This window comes from Chlorocebus sabaeus, chromosome 26 (genome assembly GCF_047675955.1).
Source record: "Chlorocebus sabaeus isolate Y175 chromosome 26, mChlSab1.0.hap1, whole genome shotgun sequence".
Lineage (NCBI taxonomy): Eukaryota > Metazoa > Chordata > Mammalia > Primates > Cercopithecidae > Chlorocebus > Chlorocebus sabaeus.
In genome coordinates this window covers 44,389,483-44,415,063 of record NC_132929.1, presented here as the reverse complement: position 1 = coordinate 44,415,063, position 25,581 = coordinate 44,389,483, and the positions used below count along the sequence as shown (strand labels likewise).

General features: G+C 49.2%; 1 protein-coding gene across 1 annotated transcript in view; it reads right to left on the bottom strand.

Moving 5' to 3' along the window:
• The window catches only part of CORO2B (coronin 2B), a 150,050-nt gene that overhangs the window by 65,470 nt on the left and 58,999 nt on the right, over positions 1-25,581 (bottom strand). Inside the window, exon 2 of the mRNA XM_008016105.3 lies at positions 16,003-16,203. Within this exon, the coding sequence (XP_008014296.1) occupies positions 16,003-16,203 (201 nt within the window). The remainder of the gene's footprint in view (positions 1-16,002; positions 16,204-25,581) is intronic.

Genomic DNA, 25,581 nt, shown 5'->3' with positions numbered 1-25,581 from the left:
GCCTTCTTGTTGTACAAAGACTACCAGCTGGTGTTAATCTTTTCCCTTCTAAACTTGGGAGTGAGCAGCTTTCCAGGTAAGGGTAGTCCTGATCATAAACCTGACTTAGTAGAGTGGAGTAGAGTAGTGAAACTCTACTTAGTAGAGTAGAGTGGTGAAATCCCATCTCTACTAAAAATACAAGAATTAGCTGGACGTGGTGGTGGGCACCTGTAATCCCAGCTACTAGGGAGGCTGATGCAGGAGAATCGCTTGAACCCAGGAGATGGAGGTTGCCATGAGCCGAGATCACTCCACTGCACTCCAGCCTGGGTGACAGAGCAAAACTCTGTCTCAAAAATAAAGGAAAAAAAAAAGACTCTTTACACATTACACATGGTACTGTATGGAAAAGATTGTCAACACTAAGGAAGAGAACCTCTATAGAGAGAACATCATGAAAATCTGGAAGGATTACATAGTTGAAAATGCCATCATTGTTACAGAGAAAGCTGTGAAAGCCATCAAGCCTGAGGCAATAAATTCCCACTGGAGAAAACGGGGTCCAGATGTTGTGCATGCCCTCACTGGATTTACCACAGAGCCATTGAAGGAAATAATGAAAGAGACTGTGGATATGCAAAAAAGGTGTGTAGGAGTGAAGGGTTCAAAATATGAATCTCGGCTGGGTGCAGTGGCTCATAACTGTAATCCCAACCCTTTGGGAAGCCAAGGTGGGTGGATTGCTTGAGCCTAGGAGTTCAAGACCAGCCTGGACAACATGGTGAAACCCCATTTCCACAAAAAATACAAAAAGTAGACAGGCATGGTGGTGCACACCTGAAGTCCCAGCTACTTGGGAGGCTGAGGTGGGAGCATCACTTGAGCCCAGGACGTCGAGGCTACAGTGAGCCATGATCATGCCACTGCACTACAGCCAGGGCAACAGAGCAAGAGCCTGCCAAAATAATAATAATAATAATAATAATAATAATGATACAAATCTTAAAGAAGCCCAAGAGCTAATAGACATCACACCAGAGGAATGAACAGAAGACAGATGGATGGAGACGAGTGCTTCTGAAGCAGTGCCAGACAATGAGGACGAAGACATAGAAGAAGCAGCGCTAGCAAACAAATTGACATTAGACAATCTGGCAGAAGGGTCCAATTATTCAAGAGTGCTCTTGACTTCTTTTATGACATGAACCCTCCCATGATTCAGGCACTGATACTGAAGCACATGGTCAAAGGAAAATTGGTACCATATAGAAACAATTTTAGAGAAATGAAAAAGCCAGACAGAAATTACGATATATTTCTGTAAAGTTACACTGAGGGTGCCTGCCTGCCTCTCTTGTCTTCCCTTCCACCTCCACCACCACTTCCACCTCTGCCACCTGAGACAGCAATGCCAACCCCTCTTCTCCCTCCTCCCCTTCAGCCTACTCAACATGAAGATGAGGATAGACTCTTCTTTTTTTTTTTTTTTGGAAACATAGTCTCGCTCTGTCGCCCAGGCCTTGGCTCACTGCAACCTCCATCTCCCTGGTTTGAGTCATTCTCCTGCCTCAGCCTCCTGAGTAGCTGGGACTACAGGCATGCACCACAACACCCGGCTAATTTTTGTATTTTTAGCAGAGACGGGGTTTCGCCATGTTGGCTAGGCTGGTCCCGAACACTTGACCTGTCTGCCTCAGCCTCCCAAAGTGTTGGGATTACAGGCATGAGCCACCATGCCTGGCCAAGGATAGGCTTTTATAATGATTCACTTCCACTTAATGAATAGTAAATATATTTTCTCTTCCTTATGATTTTCCTTTTAAAAATTTAATTAAAAAATTTTTTTGGGGGACGGGCTCTCACTATGTTGCCTGGGCTGGTCTCGAACTCTTGGCCTCAAGTGATCTTCCTGCCTGGGCCTCCCAATGTGCTGGGATTACAGGCATGAGCCATTGTCTCCAGCCAGTTTCCTTAATAACATTTTCTCTAGCTGACTTTATTGTGATAATTTAGTATGTAACACACATCACATGTAAGATACCTGTTAATTGACTGTTTATGTCATTGGTAAGGCTTCTGGTCAGCAGAGTTAAGTTTTGGGGAGTTGAAAGTTATATGTGGATTTTCAACGGTGCAGGGGTCAGCGCCCCTAACCCTCACACTCTTCCAGGTTTAAGTATGTATATATAAATAATTTTGGGAAAGACACTCCAGCAACTGCTAACAGCAATTACCTCCTAGTGGAGGAACTGAGTGACTGGAAGCTGCGATCGACAGGCAGACCGTCCACTGCAGGTCCTTTGCTTCCGAAGTTTAAGCTGTCCAACTGCATGAAGGTTTTGCCTAAATATAAGTACTTATTTATAAATAGGTCTAAGTTATTCTAAGTGGGTAGAGTTGTATGCATGTGGATATTGGTGGGCGAGGGCAATCCAGAGGAAGGAACAGACGGGGCAAAGGCGTGTAGGAGAGAAAGCTGGCTGCAAAGCCTCCTGTGCCTGGGGACAGTGGCAGCACTTCACAAACATTGCACAGGGCTCATCAGGCCTCCATGTTGCATTCCGATCCGCGGGAGCATTTCACAGTCCCAGGTACAAGCTCCGTTTGGACAGGCCCGTAGCACTGAGTCAGCACTGAGCTGGGGTACTTTATCTACTCTGTTTCATTTACACCTTGTTCCAATCCCAAAGAGTAGGTCTTAGGAATGATGTCTACTGGACAGAGAAGAATGAAGCTCAGAGAGGTTAAGTAACTTGCCCAAGGTCACAGAGCCATTAAGCAGCCTGGGTGGACTAGGGCTGTGTATTACTTCCTTTCCAGAATTCTATAGATCAGAGTGGGAAAAGGTGGGGAGTGGGTGGAAAGAGTTAAGCACCCAAGACTGAGCAGCCAGACTCTTCCCTGCATTTTCTTGGCCAGCCCCTCCTGCTTCTATCCAGGTTGTTATCTGGCTTAGGACCCATCCACAACCCCCACTGGCCTCCTGCTGGCCGAAGGCAGGAAAGAGGCACAGATGGCAGGCGGGGACGAGGCCCCCAGCCAGGCTCACCCAGCTGTCGCTTTGGACAGCACCATGCATCTCGCCCTCCTCCTCCTCCATTGAACAATTGGGAGCTGGCCAGCCTGGCCCCAGCTGTTCCCTCTCCCTGGTCCAGGGCTCCTACCTACCCAAGCTTCAGGAGGTTCTGTCTCCAGGGGAGGAGAAGCACAGAGTTTCAGAATGTCAGAGCTGGCAAGACCTCAGAGGACAACGGGCCCAACATCTCATTTTACAGATGGGGAAACTGAGGCCCAGAAAGGCAAAGGAACTCACCCAAGGTTACAAAGAAGCAGGCAGAGAAGCTAGGTTTCCTAACTGCCAGTGAAGCCTTAGGAGTTTGGGGAGCCCCACAGGAATGAAGGGTGCTCAGGTCTATTACACTGCTCCCTCCCCACCAACTTTCAGCCACACAGTTCTGCCTGTCCTGATTTTATACAGTAATATTCCCCTCTGATTGTATTTCCAAGGTCTGTAATCTGAATGGGGCCACAGACCCTGTTAGGAGGTTTGTGAGCTTGGGTAGGAGAAAACTTACATCTATATTTTCACTAGCCTCTAACTGAAATCTCACGTTTCCTTTGTGTATAAATGTAGGCAGCAAACCCCAACAGGATTGGTTGAACTTATAATGTGTTCACCAACAGATATCACAGATATTTTCAGATCACTTCTGCTACTGTTATCTCAAAATATTTATGCTCATCATGACTTTGAAATTAGAGTCGTTACTGTGTCCTACACTCAATCATGGTGCGTAATGCATTGATAGAAAAGCACTTACACTACTACAGCACAGTTCTGGTATACATTTTGATAACTATATTTCCTTTTTTTTTTTTTTTGAGACAGGACCTCATTTTGTCACCCAGGCTAGAGTGCAGTGGCATGAGCACGGCTCACTGCAGCCTCGACCTCCCCGGGTTCAAGTGATGCTCCCACCTCAGCCTCCCAAGTATCTGGGACTACTAGCATATGCCACCGCACCTGGCTAATTTTTTTTTGTATTTCGTAGAGATGGTGTCTTGTTATGTTGCCCAGGCCGGTCCCAAACTCCTGGGCTCAAGCAATCCTTCCACCTTGGCCTCCCAAAGTGCTGGGATTACAGGTGTGAGCCACTGTGCTTGGCCTGTGTTTCATATAATTGGCTTCTTTTGCAATCCTATTTTGTATACTTAAAAACTTTATTCTGTGAAGGGGTCTATGAGTTCTTCTAGACTGCCAAAAGGATCTATGCCTGACTCCCCCAAAAGTTAATCTGTTTTATTTGAATAAAATTATTGAGTGTTAAAAACTAAAGTTTGTGAACTTTTGTACTCCGTCTGTGACCTCATAACATTAAGGCAGAATTCTCATGAGATAAATGAGCAAACTGGGGAGCAGGGGCACTGGACCCTAGGTGGGGAGGGTGCATCAGAGCCAGCAAGCCAGGATCACACCAGCAGACTTGCACTGAAAGGTTTGCCCTGAGCCAGGCACCTTCCAGAATTTATATAACACCTCACTGAATCCTCAGAACAGCCTCGGGGTTAGGACTAGCATGGCTCTCATTCTGCAGCAAAGGAAACCGAGGCACAGATCAGTTACATAACTTGCCCAAAGAACATGGCTGGCAAATGGTAGAATCAGGATTGAAAGCCAGGCCAGCTGATGCAGACCCTGCACACCTAACCATTGGGCACACTGCCTCCCTGTCCAGGTAGATGGAAGCCTCTCACGGGAAGTCTCTAAGGTGTTGCTGTTGTCTGGGTGCTTCTCTTGGTGGGGGAAGGAAGAGTGGGAAATGGGATGGTTCTGAAGCATTTGCGGCCAGGATCAATCATCTGACACATGGGGCACTAACTAGCTGTGCAACCCTGACCAAGTGTCTTGCCCTCTCTGGGCCTCCGTGTCTCCATCCATAAATTGCAGTTTTAAGCACTACCCTTCCATACCTTCCACCTCTCATGCTCACCTGACGACCCACTTGGAAACTCAGGCACAGGTTGCTTAGCAACTGAAATCAAGGTCTTGGCTGAGTGGAATGGAAAGTGGGGAGACAAGAAGTGCTATGTGATGCTGATGTCACAGAGCTGTCTCTTCACATGTGAGGCTGTGAATGCTGGGATCAACCGTTCTTCCTCCCACACCCCTCCATCAAGTCAAGAGCCTTGGGATGGGAGACGGTGGTGGGAGGGTGGGGTGGTGGTGGGGGTGGTCAGGGACATGAGGAAGGCCATCTGGAAATGGAAACTGCCCTAAGGACTAAATCAGGCCTGAAGTTTCTCAGGCAGGGCAAACAGGCAGCCATTGTTCTGGAAGCTGCCAGGAGAAAGGCCAGTGGTAGGAGCCTTGGCCAAGGCCTCTGGGCCCCAACTGCCCCCAGGGCGAAGCTCTGTTTCAAGCCAGGCAACCTTAGTTCCACTCCCCACACCCCTCCTGCACCCTAAATCTTTTTTGTCCCTTGAAGTGCTGAGAGTCACTGACACATGAGGAGGGTGCTTCCAAAGCTACAGGCTCGGACGAGACACAACAGCGAGTCACTGCCTGGTCCCCTGTTGGGGGGCTTGGGGATGGCTGCCCTTTGTGGAAAGATCTCCTGCAGACTGAAATTCCACTATTATCAACACATTCCTTCGGGTCTCAAGAGTTTGGTCTCCTTAAATCTCACCCTAACCTCCATCAAATGCAAATTCCCTTGGTAAAGGAAAGCCATTGTTATCATCAACACCTTAGTAGATGTGAGTTTGGACTCTGAGAAGTGGCTGAGGGCAAGGATGCTGGGGAAGGGGGCCAGAGGGTGTCCAGGCATGTCATGCAACCTTGGATAAGACACTTCTTCTTTTTGGGATCAGGACTTGTTGTGGGCACAACAAGGTGGTTGGAATATATGATCCCTGGGGTCCCCTCTGACTCTGGCATTGTGTTAATGGAAGACTGGGATTGGGGCACTGGGGAGGTGGGCCGGTGAGAGGCATGGACTGTGAGGACTGCGTGGCTTCAGCCTGGCTCGGAGCACAGAGTTCATGCTCATTCAATGGGGCTGTGCCTCTCTCTGAGGCACCTAGACCCCACAGAGCCCCCGTCTCAATTCCAGCACCGCTTTCTCCCACCAGCCTGGGTCTTTTAATAATAGAATATAGCTCAGATTTGTTGAGCACTTGCTCTATGCCAGGCACTGCGGTAAAACCTTTACATGCCTTTCCTCATTAAACCCTGGCAGGCAGTCCAACTCCAGATAAACAGGCAGGCTGGCTTGAGAGGGGCACCACCAGGCTCCATGGCAGCCCTGGACCCTCCCTAGAATCCCTCACCTCCAGGCGCCCAGCCTGGCATGGCCACTCCAGTCATGCCTCCCTGGAGGCCCCGCACCACCATCCCTATACCCTTTTAGGCACAAATGACTTGCCTATGGGTGCCTTCCCCTCGATGTAGCTCACTGCTAGGAATACTCAGGGACTGTGCCTGACAACAGTAGCAGGAAGGTCAAAGACAAGGCTCCCACTTGCTGGCCACAGCTCCAAAGCTCACCAAAGCTAACAGGCTATTGCTAGGATGGGGAGGACTGGAGATGGGTAACAGTCCTTGGCATCACCGTGGCTCCCATTTACTAGCAAGTACTATGGGCCAGGCTACGTGCTAAGTTTTTTTGACAGCACCTTATTTAATCATCGCAGCACCCTGAGCAGCATGCACTATTACTATTTCACAAACAGGGAAACTGAGAAGCAGACGTTAGAGGCCTAGGGTTTCACAGCTGAGGGGTGGAGCTACAACTTCCAAAGGTATGGGAGGCTCCAGGCCCTAGAAGGAAAATGGGTAGCAGATCAAGCAGACCGGCCGATGCTTCAGAGGCCAGGGCAGTGCCTCTGGGCAGAGTTAGGGCCCATGGCTTGACTTCACAGAGTCCTAGTGAACCAGCTACTATAATTTTACTATAATTTCCAGCCTCCCTGGCTCTGCAAGGAATGACAGGGATTGAGCCAGGAAGACAGCTCAGCTGTAGACCCTGGCCCAAGGCAAAGGGATGGATTCTTTGACCTCCCATGATGCCCACCAGCCAGGCTGCATCTCTGGCCCCCTGGACTCCAAATCCAGAGAACGTGCATCCCATAACCTTGTAATAAAATAAGAGAGTGACACTTTCATTTCTGCTGAAGGGCTTGCCTTCACTTTCCTCAAAAATCAGCAGCCATTCTTCCAAAAAAGGAAAAACACAAAGCAAGGCTGTCAATCTTGGGCCTCAGACAAATGAAATAAAGTTGCGACTTTTCTCTTTGAGAGCACAATTCTCCTCCCTTTTCCAGAGTCACTTACTGTACATTCAGGCTGTCACGGGCTTTGAGATGCAAATTGCACCAAGCGGAAGGCAGCCTGAAGAACAAAGAACGATTGAGGAAAGATCTGAAAAATGGATTTGGAAAAGGCTCTCTGAATTCCCTTGGAGAGGCGGAGACCTCACTGCAGAGCAGTGATGAAGATTCAGGCTTTTTTTTTGTTTTTTGTTTTTCTGAGGGAGAGAAGGTTTGAGGAGCTCAGTGCTGATTGTGGGGGAGTGATGGGGTGTTACAGAAATCTGGAATGGGAATGAAGGCTTTGGGTAAGCAAACAAAATATTATTTTATTACAGTCCTCAGTACTGAGCTGGGCACCTTTCCTCCCAATCCTTCTTTTAATATTAGGCCTCAGACATGCTGTGAGCTATGGAGCTAATTGATCCACCAACTTCTAGATTCAACTCCAGAGTTAAGAACAGCTGGGCCATGCAATATCGTTCTAAGGGCTTTCAGGGGAGGATGCAGCCCCTTTCAGTCCGGACAGCCCCTGTAGGGTGCTGCATTCTCCCTAGGATCTGGTGGGGATGAGCTGCCAGGATCAGCAAAGAAGAGACTCCATCTCAGGGTAGATGGGCACCTGCCTCTGTGACTTGGCCATAGGTCAGCCCAATGGCCCCTTGGCTGAGGATCTACTGTGAGCCAGCCCCTGTGCAAACCAGATACGTTTCCCACCCCTGGGGGCTCTCAGTCCAAGAGAGGCAGCCAACTGGGCTAACTCCAGGTGGTCAAGACTTGGTGTTGTTCACTGCTTCCTCTTCGCTTGAGGAACTCTGACTGAAACCTAGCAGGCATTCAACACCCATCTGTTGGATGGATGGGCGGGTCGGTGGGCCAGTTTTGCCTCCTGACCTCTGGAGTGATGCTATCTTGTCTGGACCTCTCCTCCAGGACCCCACCCCTGCTTCTCCTTGCCAACTAGAATTGTTGCTTCATTCCTTCAGAGAGTAAGCTTCCCCAAGATCTGCTGCACTTGTATGGAGTTTGGAAACATCTATTCTCTTGGCTTCCAAAAGAGATGGACACATGGGGTGTCAGCTCATCAGAGAGGTGTAATAAAGTGTTGGTTGAATCAACATTCAAGGAAATCCTCTAAGACATCCAAATGGCAGTAATAATAATACAAGGCACATTTATAGAAATGCTCCCCTCTAATCCACTGTAAGGTGGGCAGGCACATGACTGGGCTAAATTCTGACTCTGCTACTTGTGGGCTGTGACTTTTCTGAGCCTCTGTTTCTTTATCTGTAAAACGGGGAGAATAAGTATACTTTCATCATAGAATTTGAGGTGAGATTCAAACAGAGCAGGTACGTTAGATCCTCAAAATTTCCTCAGGCCACACTATTGTGGTGGGGAAGGAGAATGCACCACCCCAGCCCCAGAGACCCGGTGTACAGCTGGGACTGAGAATGGCTGGATTATAGGGAGAACCCAGACTCTTGATATCTAGGCCAGGTTTCTTCTCTTTCTGCCAGGTGCCAGTTGGGGTAGCAGGTAGCTCTGGTTCTAGCCCTGGTCTTCCTGTGGCCTGGATCTGGAGGTGACAGGCAGTCCTGGTGAAGTGCAGCCGGAAAGGGGTGGCGCCCCTGGGGAGGTCCCGGTGGTTAATCAGGCTGCTGGGCACAGTGCCTGCTCTGTGGAATACTCATAAGGCCCCTCCAGCTGTGCCAGGCAATCAGGGTGCTGATTGCTCCCCCATCTGCAGCTTAACATTCCACTCCAGAGAGCTGGCAGCTGAATGTTAACTAGGAGGAAAAAGCAGGCACTGGCCTTCACAACAGCAGCGTGAATAAGAGACATGGGGAAGACAGAGCCACTCCTTCGAGATCTGCCAGCCAGAACTTATCTGTTTACCAGCATCATGGACGGTGGAAAGAATCGTGGATTCAGAAATAAGTGAGCTGGTTTGGGGTCCACACTGTATGCCCGGCTCTACCCACCTGCTGAGAGGATCAATGAACACAGAGTTTGCTGGAACTCGAGAGTGCTGTACAAAGGCAAAGCATCATCGCCGTTGTTGTTTGTAGTTGTTGTGGACATGGCTTCCTACTTTGCAGAAGAGTTTTTAATCATAAATATGGAAATCTCAAGCAAGCTGGCTTTGAAGGAAACGGAGCAAGGAGAGAAAAGCTCTGTGGAAGGTTCTGAGCCTCCTCAGGAGGTGTGGCCTCGGGGCAGGGATTTGGGCATCCTGGGCAGGTGCTATTCACTTCTGGCCCAAATCTCTTAGAAAAGCAAGCAAGGAATGAGAGGAGACACTCGATGATAGCAGAGGGAAAAAATTTAGAGAAGAACTAAGACAATTCTCTGCGGCCTGCTGTTTGCTCAAGACAAAAATCTGGAGCCATTCAGCGTAGGGACAAGACTGCCCCACCATCAGTTAATAGCTCATAACTAACGCTCAAAGTGATGATTTGCAGTCACCGAAAAATGGCCAAAATCTTTTCTGTGTTTGAATTGAATACAGGAAACTGTTTTCAGGGAAATTTCTATCAAACTGAGGGGGTGAAAACTGGAGCTAAAATAATCTGACCCTTCTTCCTCCTAGAAAACCGGGTAGCGTGGAACAACATCTCCACCGCTGCCAGATCAACGAAGGGTTCCGCATTGGGCCTGACTGCCTCCCTCTCCCCACACCCCCTGCACCAACCGGGAGGCTGTTCCACGCTTGCAGGCCCAGCCCTGGCCACAGGGGGCGGTAGAGGGACGGCCGTGGCCTGGGCGGCAGGGAAAGCCGGTGTTGGCTCCAATACCTAAGCCACTCCACTTCGGAGGCGGGACTCTTCGTCCCATAGTCCCCAGACTCGGGGTCCTGCCTGAAACTACTTGAGCCTCGCAGATCAAGGAGCTGCCTTACCCTCCCACGGAGTCAAGAACCCACCCCACCCCTCGCCATGCCTTCACTATGGGTCCCGCAGTTCTGTTTCAACTTTCTGCAGTGAGCCCATATTCAGGTGTTACTCTGGGAGGAAACATTTGCAACATACATTAGGGAGGGCTGATGTTCAAGGTAGATGAAGACATTCATCTGGCCGGAGGGCAGCAGGCAAACCGAGCGGATGGGGCCCCTCTTGTCCATACCGGTGCACACACTACACTGAACCCCTCTCTGGCCTGCAGGGCCTCTGAAACTTCAGGGGCTCCCTCTTCACATCAGCGAATTGCCTTTATTTTTTCGAAAGTACAAAACGTTAAGTACTCGTAAGAAATTTAGATCATATAGCTAAGGGAAAAGAAAATTACGGAGCACTCATGCTCCCAATACTTGGGAGATAACATAACTTTTGACATTTGATGTATATTTTTTTCAGTCGCTTCCAGATAGGTAAATAGTTTTTGTTTTTGTTTTTGAGACGGAATCTCGTTCTGTCGCCAGGCTGGAGTGCAGTTCCGCGATCTCGGCTCACTACAACCTCCCGCTCCCAGGTTAAAGCGATTCTCCTGCCTCAGCTTCCCAAGTAGCTGGGATTACAGGCACGCGCCATCATGCCCAGTCAATTTTTGTATTTTTAGTAGAGACGGGGTTTCACCATGTTGGCCAGGAATGTCTCAATTTCTCTCTCTCTCTCTCTCTCTCTCTCTCTCTCTCTCTTTTTGTTTTAGATGGAGTTTCGTTCTTGTTGCCCAGGCTGGAATGCAGTGGCCGGATCTCGGCTCACTGCAACCTCCGCCTCCCGGGTTCACGCCATTCTCCTGCCTCAGCCTCCGGAGTAGCTGGGACTACAGGCGCCCACCACGATGCCCAGCTAGTTTTGTATTTTTAGTAGAGACGGAGTTTCTCCATGTTGGTCAGGCTGGTCTCGAATGCCTGACCTCAGGTGATCTGCCCGCCTCGGCCTCCCAAAGTGCTGGGATTACAGGGGATAAATATTTTTAATGTGATTAATCATATATTGCATTTCTTCACGTAACAGTGTATCATATAAATAGTTTTCTCTTGTTAAATATTACTCTGCATCTCTGGTCCTCAGTGTACCGTCTGGGGACCTCTGGAGATCCCCGAGACCATTTTATGCAGTCCACTGGGTCAAAAGTATTTTCCTAATAATAGGACATTATCTGCCATTTCACTCTCTTTCTATCTCTCGAGTGTACAGTGGGGTTTTCCAAAGGCTGCATAATGTGTCCTATGCAAAGCCAGCCAGCTGTCTTCTAATAAGCCAGACTAATATTAAAGAGATTTGCAAAAGTGTAAAATGATACCATTCTTCTCATTAACTTTTCTGTCTTAAAAAAAGTTATTTTTAATAAAAATGTTTTTCAGGAGAACATGAAATAGACTTATAATTATGTAAGTTAATAAATACATATTTTGAAATTTCTTCATTTTTATTTTGAATATGCTAAATATTGATAGATATAACCCATATAAACAAAAGTTCTTTGGGCTCCTCCATAATCATTAAGAGTGGAAAGTGATCCTGAGACTGAACGCTGGAGAACGGGACTGCTCTACAGCATCATTTTAATGACTGCATAGTGTCCCTTTGTGTGGCTCTTCCCTAATTTGTTTACCGCATTTCCTGACTGATGGACCTGCAGGTTCTTTCCAACCTTTCACTATCATAAAAATGCTGCACATTCAGTACTCATGTAAAATGAAAACTTCTTGAAATGAGAGAAAACAACAGAAATCAGTTGGTAGTGTGAGTTGTCACAATGAGTGTATGATTAATCAAGTTAAACAAAATGTATTACAGCATGTGAACAAATAAAGCTGAAAAAAGATGTATATCAAATACACCTTATATGTGTACATAGAGAGCATATTTCTACATAGAGAGACAAATTCTGTAAAGACCACTTTCTTTTCTGCTGTCCATGAAGTGTTTACAAAATGTGTTCATATTCTAGACCAGTGCTACTGACGGTGTAAAACATTTTGTTACCATTACAGAAATTGAGAGGAAGCGTTTAGAAACGTTTAAGCAATTTGACAGAGAAACTTTATTTTTATTGAATATAATTTAAAAATTGAGGCTTGTAAAAATAATCGAGTACTAAAAAATGCTGCACACATATTTTTTAAATACACTTGGGAATATTTCTGTAGGATGGATTCCTAAAGTGGAATTGCTAGGTCAGTAGACATGCACCTTTAAATATTAATAGAAATTGCCAACTTGCCTCGTTTACATCTTACCAAGAGTGTATTTGAGCGGCTGCTCTCTCACACCTTTGGCAATACTGATGATTATTACTCTTTTAAATCCTTTCCAATTAGTAGGTTAAAATATATATTTTGCCTTCTATGAATTGCTTATTCATATCTCCCTCCCTCCCTCCCTCCCGTCTTTCTTTCTCTTTCTTTCTCTCTTTCTCTCTCTCTCTCTTTCTTTCTTTCTTTCTGACAGAGTCTCGCTCTGCCGCCCAGGCTGGAGTGCAGTGGATGATCTCGGCTCACTGCAAGCTCCGCCTCCTGGGTTCACACCATTTACCGGCCTCAGCCTCCCGAGTAGCTGGGACTACAGACACCTGCCACCACACCTGCCTAATTTTCTTTTTGTATTTTTAGTAGAGACGGGGTTTCACTGTGTCAGCCAGGATGGTCTTGATCTCCTGACCTCGTGATCTGCTCGCCTCCGCCTCCCAAAGTGCTAGGATTACAGATGTAAGCCACCACACCCGACCTTTTCTCTCTTTTCTTTTTCTTTCTCTCTCTCTCTCTCTTTCCTTCTTTCTTTCTTTTTTTTTGAGCTGGAATCTTGTTCTGTCGGCCAGGCTGGAGTGCAGTAGTGTGATCTCGCCCACTGTAACCTTCGCCTCCCAGGTTCAAGCAATTCTCCTGTCTCAGCCTCCTAAGTAGCTGGGACTACAGGCGCATGTCATCACGCCCAGCTAATTTTTGTATTTTTAGTAGAGGCGGGGTTTTACCATATTGGTCAGGCTGGTCTCGAACTCCTGACCTCAGGAGATCCACCGACCTCGGTCTCCCAAAGTGCTGGGATTACAGGCATGAGCCACCACACCCAGCCTCTTTCTTTCTTTTTAAGAGACAGGATTTTTCTCCATTGCCCAGGTTGGAGTGCAGTGGAGTGATCATAGCTCACTACAGGCTCCAGTTCCTGGGCTCAAGCAATGCTCCCACCTCAGCCTCCCAAGTAGCTGGGACTTCAGGGCAAGCCACCACGCCTGGTTAATTTTTCTTGTTTTTTCTTTTTTCTTTTTTCAATTTGTAGAAACAGGGTCTCAGGGTCTCACTAGGTTGCCCAGATTGGTTTCAAACGCCTGGGCTTAAGCAATCCTCCTGCCTTAGCCTCCCAAAGTGCTGGGATTACAGGCGTGAGCCACGGCACCCAGCCCTAGTCCCATTTTTCTTTTTCTTTTCTTTTCTTTTTTTTTTTTTTTTTTTTTGAGACAGAGTTTCAATCTTGTTGCCCAGGCTGGAGTGCAATGACACAATCTCGGTTCACAACCTCTGCCTCCTGGGTTCAAGTGATTCTCCTGCCTCAGCCTTCCAGGTAGCTGGGATTACAGGCATGCACCACCACGCCTGGCTAATTTTGTATTTTTAGTAGAGACGGGGTTTCTCCATCTTGGTCAGGTTGGTCTCAAACTCCCGACCTCAGGTGATCCACCCGCCTTGGCCTCCCAAAGTGCTGGGATTACAGGCATGAGCCACCGCGCCTGGTCACGTTCTTTTTCTTGTTGATTTTTCTGGAACTCTTTATATATTCTTCACAGGAATACTTTGTCTATTCTATATTGCAAATATTGTAGTCAAGTATGTGGCTCGAGTTTTCATTTTGTTTAGGTGTCTCATTGTAGTACAGAAACTATCTCTATTCATTTCCTTTATGATTTGGGGGATTCCTGTCTTTCTTAGCAAGTCTTTCTTCATTGCATGATTTTAAACATGCACTCCATTTTCCTCTAAAACACTTGTAGCTTTTCTTATTTTAAATGTTTAGATCTTTAATGCATCTGGAATTAATTTTTGTTATGGTGTGAGGTATTGACTGTTGACCCTTGTGAGCCTAATGTGGAGTATGGCAGGGTGCTGGCAATAGGTTTGAGCCTCAGTAAGAACCAGCCCACGTGTTCCTGGGGACCTGCAGGCCTGAGTGGATGGAGCTGAGTGTGCGCCTGAGGCAACAGTGATCTGAGGCCATCTGATTCAGGAGGGAAGGGAAGCTGCACTTGAGGATCCTTCCGAATGTGTTAGAGCAGCTGTGAGCCTTTGCGAGGTTGACCAGCAGAGTGGATAACTTTCCCAAAAAAGTAACCAAACATCCTTAACATGTTGTGTGGTTCACTAGAAGCTTCACATCTATTATCTCACTTAAGGCCAACATGGCAGATGTAGACAGAGGAGGATTTCTGATCCTGCTTTTACCATTACAGGAAAATAAAGGTCAGAGAAGTGAAGTGACATGCGCACGGTCCCAAATCTGGCAAGTGCAGAACCCAGACCTCCCACCACCAAGTGCACGCTCCTCGGACCTCTCTGTGCATCAGGTTCTGTCCTCAGTGTCCCTGCAGCTGCCCCTTTGGTGGAAACGAAGATCTGGTCTAAGCCTTTTCCAAATCTGTGCTCCCCCACCGTGGGTAGGAGAGACTGGAAAAATCCAGCCTCCACCACCAGCTGACAGTGAATTTTGAGAACCAAGGCTTCCTTCCACATGCACCTCTTCCTCCCCCTGAGCGATTTGGCGGAGGGTGGGAGTGGGGATGAGTCAAGCTGGGAAGGGGGAACTCAGCCATAAACAAGTGGGACTGACAGCGAGCACTTTCCCTAAAGCGCGTGACCTCCCACAGGCCTCCAGGGACTCCGCCTGAATGGCTTTGGCTTAAAAATTTCATGATCTAGGCTTTGCAGATTTAATCTGTTATATTCACGTAAGCAGCTGCAGAAAGGGGAAATCTTTAGCTAGGAGGTGGAGGATGGGGAAGAAGGTAAATTATTTCCAGTCTCTCAGTGGAGAGCAATTTAAAAAAAAATGAGTGGGCCGGGCGCGGTGGCTCATGCCTGTAATCCCAGCACTTTGGGAGCTGAGGTGGGCAGATCACCTGAGGTCAGGAGTTCGAGATCAGCCTGACCAACATGGTGAAATTCCATATCTACTAAAAATACAAAAATTAGCCGGGTACGGTGGCACATGCCTGCAATCCCAGCTACTCGGGAGGCTGAGGCAGGAGAATTGCTTGAACCTGGGAGGCAGAAGTTGCACGAGCCAAGATCGCGCCATTCCACTCCAGCCTGGATGACAGAGCAAGACTCTGTTTCAAAAAAAAAAAAAACAAAAAACAGTGTATAATTTTTGCAGTTGCTCAGTGTATAATACTTATGGCTGGGTCTCCACCCCTTCTGGCTCCAAACCAAGAGGACACTCAGGACACAGAGTGATAGAGCTAGACCTGGTCTTGGACATCAGAGTGTCCCACTCCTTCAGGGAATGGAACCTTGTATACACCAAGGGAGTGGCTTGTCCAAGTGCACACCTTTAGGCAAGCTCTGGAAAGAGATCTCAGGTCTCCCAGATCCAGGGCCTGTACTTGTTCTGTTGAATCTCAGGAAAATCCTGGAGAAGGCATAGCCACTAGATGCTTGATGAGGAAGTAAAAGGTGGGGACTCAGAGAGAAGTAGGGTCAACAGGCCTAAGAGAGACCAAGGAGGGCTCCTCTGCCCTGGAGCTGCCCGTGGAGTGAAGGTAGGGGCCACCTACCTGCTCCAGGGGGATGACGAGGAAGGAGCCGCCCCCTGCGCTCTCAGTGACGATGGCCAGGAAGCGGGCGTTGACGGCACAGAAGTGGTTGTCATGCACATTCTTTGTGATGGGGATCCCATCGAAGCAGTGCTCCCGGTTGGCCACCTTCCCGTAGACATTCCGGAACTTGGAGCTACGGTATTGCGGACGCCAGGACATCTGTAAGTGGTCAGGAGAGACAAGGGTCAGGCTGGGCCCTGTGCCATGAAGGGCCTGGGCTGGGCTCTGGGGGGAGGGAAGCTGCGGCTCAGACGTGCAGCAGGTGAGCAGGTCCTGGGTCCCCCGTCAGGAAGAGGTGGAAAGGAAGAAGCATCCAAGAATTCGGGCACACTCATAGGCCCAGCCCGTTCTAGTGGGTTTAATCTTTGAATAAAGTCTCACAAGAACAAAGATTGGCATAAGGGCTTTTGGTACACAGGTCCACCCCACTTTCTAGAAAGGCTGTAGGGTCCTTTTACTACCCAGGAACCTATCATGTGATAGAGTAAAGCAAGAACACAGACAGACTCCCTCCTGAGTATCCGGAACTGTGCTCGGTTCAGTATGGGAGGTGCGGACAGCAGAGGCCAGTGTTCACCAAGATTGAGGACAAGGCCCACAGCAGGAGTGGGGTGGGGAGATGTCTCTCCGTGTGCAAGAAGGCAACCCCCCACCCACTGTCATCCCCTCGGATTATCTAGCATTTCTAATCCACAGGTACACCCTCAGAAATCTCTGAGTCCTGGATGTTATCATCACATCATCAGGCACAGAGAGGTTAAGTGACTTGTCCAAGGCTACACAGCTAAGTAGGGCCATGAACATAGGTCTCCTGACTGGAAATCTGAGACTCCTCCTATGCCAGATTACCCACTGAAGCAAGGTTTCTCAGCATGTGGCCCACAGATCACCTGTATCAAAGTCATCTGGGGTGGGGGAGGTCGCTGGGCTTCCTATGTCATTCGTAAGAAATGCTGATTCCTGGGTCCCAATCTAGACCTACTGAATCCAATATTTTGAGGATGCAACCCAGGAATCAGTACTTTTCCATCACAGCTAGAGAGTCTAATGTGATGACAAAGCATACGATTAAAGCGATCTGGATTGCTGAGTCACTACATGAGGCACTGCTGTCTTGGAGCACTTACAGAATCCATAGCAGACTTTGCATGAGTGACAAACTTTTGTTATATAAGCCGCTATGATTTTGGAGTTAATTTGTTGTTACAGCATATCCTAGCCTGTTCTAACTGATATACTTTGTACAGTTTTTTGTTTGTTTGTTTGTTTCTTTTTGTTTGTTTGTTTTTGAGACGGGGTCTCCCTCTGTCACCCACGCTGGAGTGCAATGGCATGATCTCAGCTCACTGCAACCTCTGTCTCCCAGGTTCAAGTGATTCTCCCACCTCAGCCTCCTGAGTAGCTGGGATTACAGGGACCCACCACCACGCCCGGCTAATTTTTGCATTTGTAGTAAGAGACAGATTTCACCATGTTGGTCAGGCTGGTCTTGAACTCCTGACCTCAGCTGATCCATCTGACTCGGCCTCCCAAAGTGCTGGGATTACAGGCGTGAGCCATGGTGCTGCCCAGCCTACATCTGATTTAAATCAAGCCAAGAGCTAAGTCACAAAGGCCTCTTTATTGAAGAAGGAAGTTCAGAATCCAGAAGGAGAATCCCAGGGAAGTCACTCCTCACCTTCAGGCAAATCCTCTTCCACCAGTTCTCTGGGCCCCAACCCCTGCCTCTCCACTGCCTCTCCTCCACTTCCCAAGGTTGCCCTCCATCCCACTGGGCCAGTCTCCCTGCTCTCTACTCCTCCCTACTTCCCTGTCTTTGCCCACGTTGTGTCCCTGTCCCTCCCGCCTTCTCTCTCTGCTGAGTTCTGCCCCAGACTGTCTGGATAAAGTCATGCTGGAGAGGCAAGAGCATTGGCTGGGAGGCTGGTGGGTCACGGCCCTTTCCCCTCCCCAGGCTGACTGTGTGACCTCAGGCAAGCCCCTCCCGTCCCCAGGCTGACTGTGTGCCCTCAGGCAAGGCCTTCCCCTCTCCTCCCCAGACTGTGTGACCTCAGGCAAGCCTCTCCCCTCCCTCCCCAAGCCGAAGGGAGAGCAGGCAAGGCTCTCCCTTCCCCAAGCACTGGCTCCTCATCAGGACACCAACTATTCCCAAAGTGGGGTCTCAGGTGGTCCTTTACATGTTTACAGAGATGAAGTTAATTTTAGCCAGTCATGCGTTTATTTTAAATTGCTTTAGAAAAAATATAACTTTCATGTCAAATCCATGGTTTCACAGATACTACTGCTAATGAGGCTAAGTTTCAAAAAGTGAATCAATTCAAAGAAAAATACAGTATGAAAAATATAGTATGGGTGGTTGGTGAACCTGGCAAAAGTTTAATCTGAAGTGAGGACACTAGGTATTGCTCTGCCTTTTCCACGTGGAACATTCTTGATGCCACAGTTTCCACACAAGAGAAAGGAGGTGTTGAGCTTGCTCACTCCAACCTCCTCTCCTTGCTAGTGCAGTTCTAGCTTGGAATGTCTTCTCTGTGCAGCCAACTCTCAGCCTTTAAGGCCCGACTCACTCTGATCTGCATAGCCCACAGTGACCTCCTCAGAATCCGCAGACAGCTGGCACCTCTCCCCGGGCTCCTAGTCTAGAGCTTGTCCTAGCCTCTCCCATCCTGGGGGTGTGTCGCTGCTCTGTGATGGCAGGAAGTGATACCAGGGTCTTCTGAAAGGGACTGAAGACTACTGTGCACTTTTCCCAGGCAGCCTAGGTGAGTCTTGGAGGCCATGGGGAGACCTGCTGGGCAACTGACCTGGTGGCAGGCCCAGCCCATCCATGAAGGGAGTCCAGCTTAGTGGGGAGACAGATGACACAGTTCAGCATCCACCAGAACCCAAGGCTCAGGGAGCCACACGGATGGCAAGTTCTGTCTCCAACCCCAGCACAGCCTGTGGCTGGGCACCGGGGATGGTCTGCACAAGGCCTGTTTCTAGACTGAGTGCCCAGGTCTGTGCTCTTCCCAGTGCAGACTTCACCGCAGGCTCTCCCTGGGGGACAACAAGGGGAAGGGTCACAAGAACTGGACTGAAAGCCACGCAGACCTAGATTCAGATCCCAACCCTGCTGTGTGACTTGGGCAAGTCACTTAACTTCTCTATGCCCCTCCATCTACTCCCATATTAAAGAGGCTAGCGGGCATGGTGGCGGGCACCTGTAATCCCAGCTACTTGGGAGGCTGAGGCAGGAGAACTGCTTGAACCCAGGTGGCAGAGGTTGCAGTGAGCCGAGATTGCACCACTGCACTCCAGCCTGGGCAACAGAATGAGACTCCGTCTCAAAAAAAAAGAGGCTAGGCCGGGTGAGGTGAGTCACTCCTGTAATTCCAGCACCTTGGGGGGCTGAGGAGGACAGATCCCTTGAACCCAGGAGTTAGAGACACTAACCTGAGCAACATGGCTAAACCCTGTCTCTACCAAAAACATACAAAGTTAGTCAGGCATAGCAGTATGCGCCTATAGTCTCAGCTACTTGGGAGGCTGAGGTGGGAGGATGGCTTGAGCCTGGGAGGTGGAGGTTGCAGTGAGCTGAGTTGCACCACTGCACTACCCGCCTGGGCGACAGTGCTGAACCCTGTCTCAAAAAAAATAAATAAAAAAAATAAAGGTGGCTAATCATCCCCATCACCTCCAAGGGCTTGGGAGGAGCCAATGCCAAGCTGCTTGCCATGTGCCCAGCACAGGACATGCTGACCTGATAGGCTCTCCTGAGCCCACCCGGCAAAGTCCACACGTACCCCAGGTTCCCCAGGTGGAGCGCCCAGCGGCCCGCAGTTTCTATGCCTGTTTTCCCACCTGACTTCACCTCTTCCTCGTCCACCCTCCCCCTTCTCCTTTTCCCTGCTCCTTCTGCTTCCTCCCACTCTCTGCCCTTCTTTCCTCTCTCTCCCATCTCCCCATCTCCCCAGTCCTCAGGGTGTGGACACAGGAAGGAAGCATCTGTGGTGAAGGCTCTGGTGTGCACACTTGTGGTCTTCTTGAATGGCTCCTTATCCATCTCCTGTTGCCCCCACAGCCCAGCTAGCACTTCTGAACTGGATGCTGCATCCCAGGGGACCACAGCGCTCAGGCTCGGGGCGAGCAGGCATGTTCTCCCACTGAGCATGTTCCCCAGGGATGGGCCTGGGCAGGCCCTAGAATGAGGCAGGCCTGCTTCCTGGGAAGAATGGAGAGTGTCTGTCTCTCAGCAAGCCTGGGCTGGCCTCTCCACCGTGGCGGGTAGGCTGGGGCTGGATCTCCATGGAGATTCTCTCTGCTGGGCCTTTGGAAGGGCCAGGGGAAGGGAGGTCAGGGGCTGCTGTTGATCAATGGCTCCACATCCCTGGGCCTGGAGCTCCATGCCACGTGAACCTATGCACAGGTGTTCACACAGGACCCCGAGCTGGGAGTCTGCAGTCCTGGCTCCGCGCCCCATTCAGACTCCTACTGACCTTGGGAAAGACATTTTGCTGCTCCAAGCACCAGCTGCTCCTCCCCCTCCACCTCAGCCCTTCTCTTTCTTTCTACTTCTGTGGAATTATGGGAAAAGAACTTGCAAAAATCATGACTCCTGCCTCCTTATTACTTCCTTAAGCATTTCCTACAAAGGAGGGCAATTTCCTTAGCACATCGCCATCATCGCATCCAAGAAAACTGACCATTCCTCAATACCATGTAATGCCCAGTCCGTGTTTACATTTCCCCCAAATACCTTCTACAGCTATTTTAGTTTCTGAACCAAGATTCAGTGAATCCTAGGTTCCCGTGTTGCATTTGGTTGTGAACTCTCTTTTGCCTTCTTTAACCTAAAATACTCCTAGCCCTATGTTTTTTTTTTTTTTTTTAATGGCATTGCCTTTTGAAAGATACCAGCTCAGTCGTCTTATAAAACGTTCCAAAGATTTGTCTCCTGATGCTTCAGGGCATTGCTAAAGTTGTTCCTGTATCCCTTGTAAACTTTAAGAGTTAGGTCTAAGGCCTTGATTTGATTCAGGTTACAATGTCTCCATTATTAGTTACTTGGCTTTGGAAAAGCATGAGAAAGGAGAGGAGAGGGCAGAGGGAATGTGTAAGCACACACTTGGTCTGGCTGGTGGCAGTGAGGTGGCCACCTGGCCAGTGCCAAGGGTTTGTTCTGGAAGGTGATGGACAGAGGCTGGAAGGCCAGGCCAGGCACCAGTACACACTGTGGGCCAAAGCTGGGTGTCTGCAGAAGGATCTGCATTACTAAGGGGCTGACCTCACCCCTGCCGAGACCTCAAAGTGAAATCAGTGGGGGCGGCCAAGAGGTGACCTGAAAATCTGGCCCTTTGCCTTTACCTCTGAAGCCCTGCCCAGATACTGGTAGATTCCCCCCGACTGGTTCTAGTGAGAGCAGAACACACTCTCTCTGAATCTTTTAGGACAAATGAGCACAAGACACAAGATTGGGACATATTGGTTTTGAGATTGGTTTTCAAGATTGGTTTTGAACTCCGTAAAAGAAAGGACGTTCTTAATGGTTAGAGCTGCCTAACTTGGAAAAAGAAGCTACCCTGATAGGTAATGAGTTTCCTATCCCTGGGGGGAGGGGGGGTTTCAAGATTGAGGTGGATGACCTCTGACCAAGGACGATGTGGATTAATGAGTGGAACTAGATCGCCTTCCAGCCCTGAGATAATAGAGTTCCTGTGCTTTATTAAACACATGATGTTGGAACAGAGAGGAGCTTTGAGGTCTACCATCGTGGTTCTACCACCCTCCCTGGCTGGGGGTCTTCCTCCTCTATATTTCCCTACCCCAGTTGGGTTGCCGTGACCCTGAATGACAACAGCTCTTACATGGCAATAGCCACCTCCTCTTAGGGCGTCCCACAGAGCTGATTAATGCTTGGCACTTATTTCAAGCTTTAGATATGCATGTTTTCTGTCTCCAGTTACTGGATTGTAAGTTACCAGATCATCCAACTCCTTCTGGCCCCTGCACAGCCCCACCCCACTCCATGCCTGGTTCAGGGCTCCCTTATAGCTGAGCCTCATAGTGACTCTGGCTGAATCATCTCTCAGTACAGTAGGGGGGCAAGAGCCAAGGTCAGGCCCAAGGAGGTGCCTCCTTCAGGGAACTCACCCTAGGGCTGTGACTTCAGCCTGCTGAGGTTTTGCATTTTATTTTCAGGCTGATGTGCTGCCCTTGCCCACAGGATGAGGGGCTGGTCCTTACCCTCCCTCAAGAGCCCTCCCTCTACCACATTCTTCCTTCTGGTCATGCAGCCCTGTCTCCCAATAGGCTCCCTGTCACCAGAATACCGACACCTCGGAACACACTACTGCTGTCAGGCTGAGGCCTAGCGAGTCCCTTACTGTTGACAGCACAGAATCAGCAAGGGGCCAGTGCCTATAGAACCACCCTGAAAAGCTCACCCGCAGTCGTGATCCTCTCCAGACACCACCTCAGTCAGCCCCGCTGCTGTCCAGCAGGCAGAGCTACGCAGGTGCTACAATCCCATTTACAACATAGAGTGTCTGTGTGGCTAATGGAGGAGTTAAGAGACTTGTCCAAAGTCACAAGCTATCAAAATGGTGTAGCCAAGACTTCAGCCAAGAACTTCTGACTCTTAGTCTACTTCTCTTTCCAACACAACACACATCTTCTCCTCCTTCAGCCTCTCCACCTCAACTCTTACCCCTCCCCAGTAGCTCCATAAATCCAGGGCCCTACACAAAAGTGTAAAGAAACTGTATAGCAGGAAGGGTTTTAGGAGTCAGAAAGAACCCAGTGGTTTCTATCTTGGCTCTGCTACTTGTTAGTTGTACGACTTTGGACTACCTACTCAACCTGTGTGATTATCAGTTTTCTTAACTGTAAAATGAGAATAATGTCATCCAGCTCACTGGATACAATGAAGTGACCAAATACAAATTCCTTGGCAAAGTGTCTGGCCCAGGATGGGTGCTTGCTAAACACTAGCTCTACCCTCTCTCCTTCTCCTGTGAGGGAGAGTCTCTGACTTCAAATAATCAAATGTTTACTTGGGGAGGTCAGGCTTTGCCAGGAGGAGGAGGACAGGGCTGGGCTGGGCTGGTCTGAGGGTCAGGAGAGGGAGGGAGAGGTTCTGGATTCCAGATGTGCACAGCTGCTGGGCCTGCTCCCTGGCAGCCTCTCCCTGGGCCCAGGGCCATCCTGGTCTCCCTCCCAGATGGGGAGGGCCCGGAAGGAAGAAGTATTCATTTTGCAGCTAAATGGCCCTTATAGCCTCTCAAGAAATGTAGGATGGCTTTTTTTCCTCTTCTGAGATAATCACTATGTATACTCCACATGGAAGCAAATTGTATCCTGTCCTCAGATCTGAAAAATGATTTATTGTGGCCAGCGGGTGCATTTTCTAGATGATGACATGAGCAAAATTTAGTTTTTAACTGGAACACAAAAATGTAAGAGAGCACTTTTTTTTTAGTTTCTGACTCAGGTGAAGGGGCAATGTGGCTACATTCACATCAAAGGGCTGGGAGTAAGCCCCCTGGGAAAGAGCTGTATAATGTGGGGAGCCCAGGAGACCTCTCAGATCTGCCCTGGTAGCTCCCATGGGGCAGCCTATCACGATATATGACAGAGCCACTCCCAGGTCATGGGCTGTCAGAGAAAGACTGGCACTTTCCATCTTGTTTGGTCACTAGCTGTGTGACCTGGGACAAGCCACCTTCCTTCTCCGGGCTCAGTGCCCTCTTCTGTGATATGTGGGTATCGACTGACCTGGGTCCTGGAATCTGTATGAGGATGGAACATGAGAACACAAGAGAAAATCATGTGGCACTGTCATGAAGGAAAGACACTGTTATCAACAGCTCCATCTCATCCACAGCATTCTGGGTCGCGAGCGAGAGCTGATCATCTGTTCCTCCTCCACCCAGGAAGGCTGGACACACAGGAGGAACACAGTGAATATTTCCAAACTGGAGGGAGCAGAGGGAACCAGCCCACAGTCCCGAGGGACTCGCCAGCCTGGGCAGTAATTCCCAGTGGACTTCAAGCTTCAGTGTCCTCCTCTGTAAAATGAGAAAGCCAGACAGACAATGGGAGATGCATGAACTGTGCCATTTCCCTCAGCATAGCATCTCTCAGACCCCTGCCCTGACCATTTCCAAACTTGGTTATGCATCAGAATCGTCTGGGAAATGCGTTATGAAGGCATGGATCTGTGGAACCAACATCTGGGAGTATCTCCTCTTGCCTGTGTACCTTAGAGTAGGCTGAAACTGCACTGTCCTATATGGTAGCTACCAGCCACATGCAGCTGTTGAAATTCAGATTAATTAAAATTAAATGGAAAATTCCTCCTCAGACTAACCACATATCGAGAGCTCAGTAGGCACATGTGGCTAGTGGCTACCATATGGGACAGCAGAGATTACAGAGCATTTCCATCACTGCAGTGTGTTCCATTGGACAGCACTGGGAGAAAGGACATCAATCAGCTCCTAAAAGTCATCAGTTAGCTACTAAAAGTCCTAAATCCTGGAAGACAAGAATCAATCCAAACCGCCACTCCTGGAAGTTCCTGGGTGGGGTGTACAGGGACTTAGGAAGGCTATAATTTGGAGTCACTCCACTGTCTTTCTCTGCATCTCTGGCAAACATGGAATTCTTGGGTGCCAGACCAGTTCTCCCACCAACTCACAGGGCCTCTTGGGCAAGCCCCTCATTCTTCTCACCCAGGAAATGGGAATTCCTCCTCGCCACCCAGCTCTGTCCTGCCTCCCTCATGCTATCAGGGAGCGGATCAAAGCCAAATGGGAACAGGCAGGGCTGGGATGGCGCCTTCTCCACAGTCTCTAGAGGGGAGGATACGAAGCACGCATCCACCACCCAGTGCAAGCCCAGCCAGAGACACGTCTATTCTGTACCAGGCCTCTGCCCCGAGTCCCTGCAGCCTTTCCTGCTCCGGTGAACAAGGCCGGACATGTAAGGAGAAGGCTGTAGCCTCCTCTGCCTCAGTCTCTTCAAGACAGCTTCCCACCTCCCCCAAGACGGTCACTGGGAAGTCCTTCCCGAGGCCTCCAGATTTCATGCTGTGCTTCCTGGCTCCTGGTTCACCACACTGACAACAGCCAACGTGTGTTTAGTGCTCACGATGAGCTGAGCATTTTACATTCATTATATCCTGCAATCCTTAAAATAACCCTGAGAAACAGGTACAATTATTATCCCCATTTCCAGACGTGACTGGGTTTGTCCAGGTCACTGAAGTGGAGGAGCTGGGATCTGATTCAGAGCTGTCACCGAGGTCTCTCCTTTACTTGTCTGCTCCCCAACTATCCTGGCTGTTGTTGAGGGCAGGGACTGCACCTCATTCCTCCCATTTTTCCGGGCTTCCCATTGGGCCTAACATCATCTTGATAAATGGTTACGAAATAGACGAGTGAGGGAAGGAATCGGAGGGCAGGGACAAGGAAGAGCAACCCAAGTCTCTGCCTCAGGGCCTACAAAAGTCCCCTTGGAGCTCCAGATCGCGAACCTCATCCATCCCCATGTTCA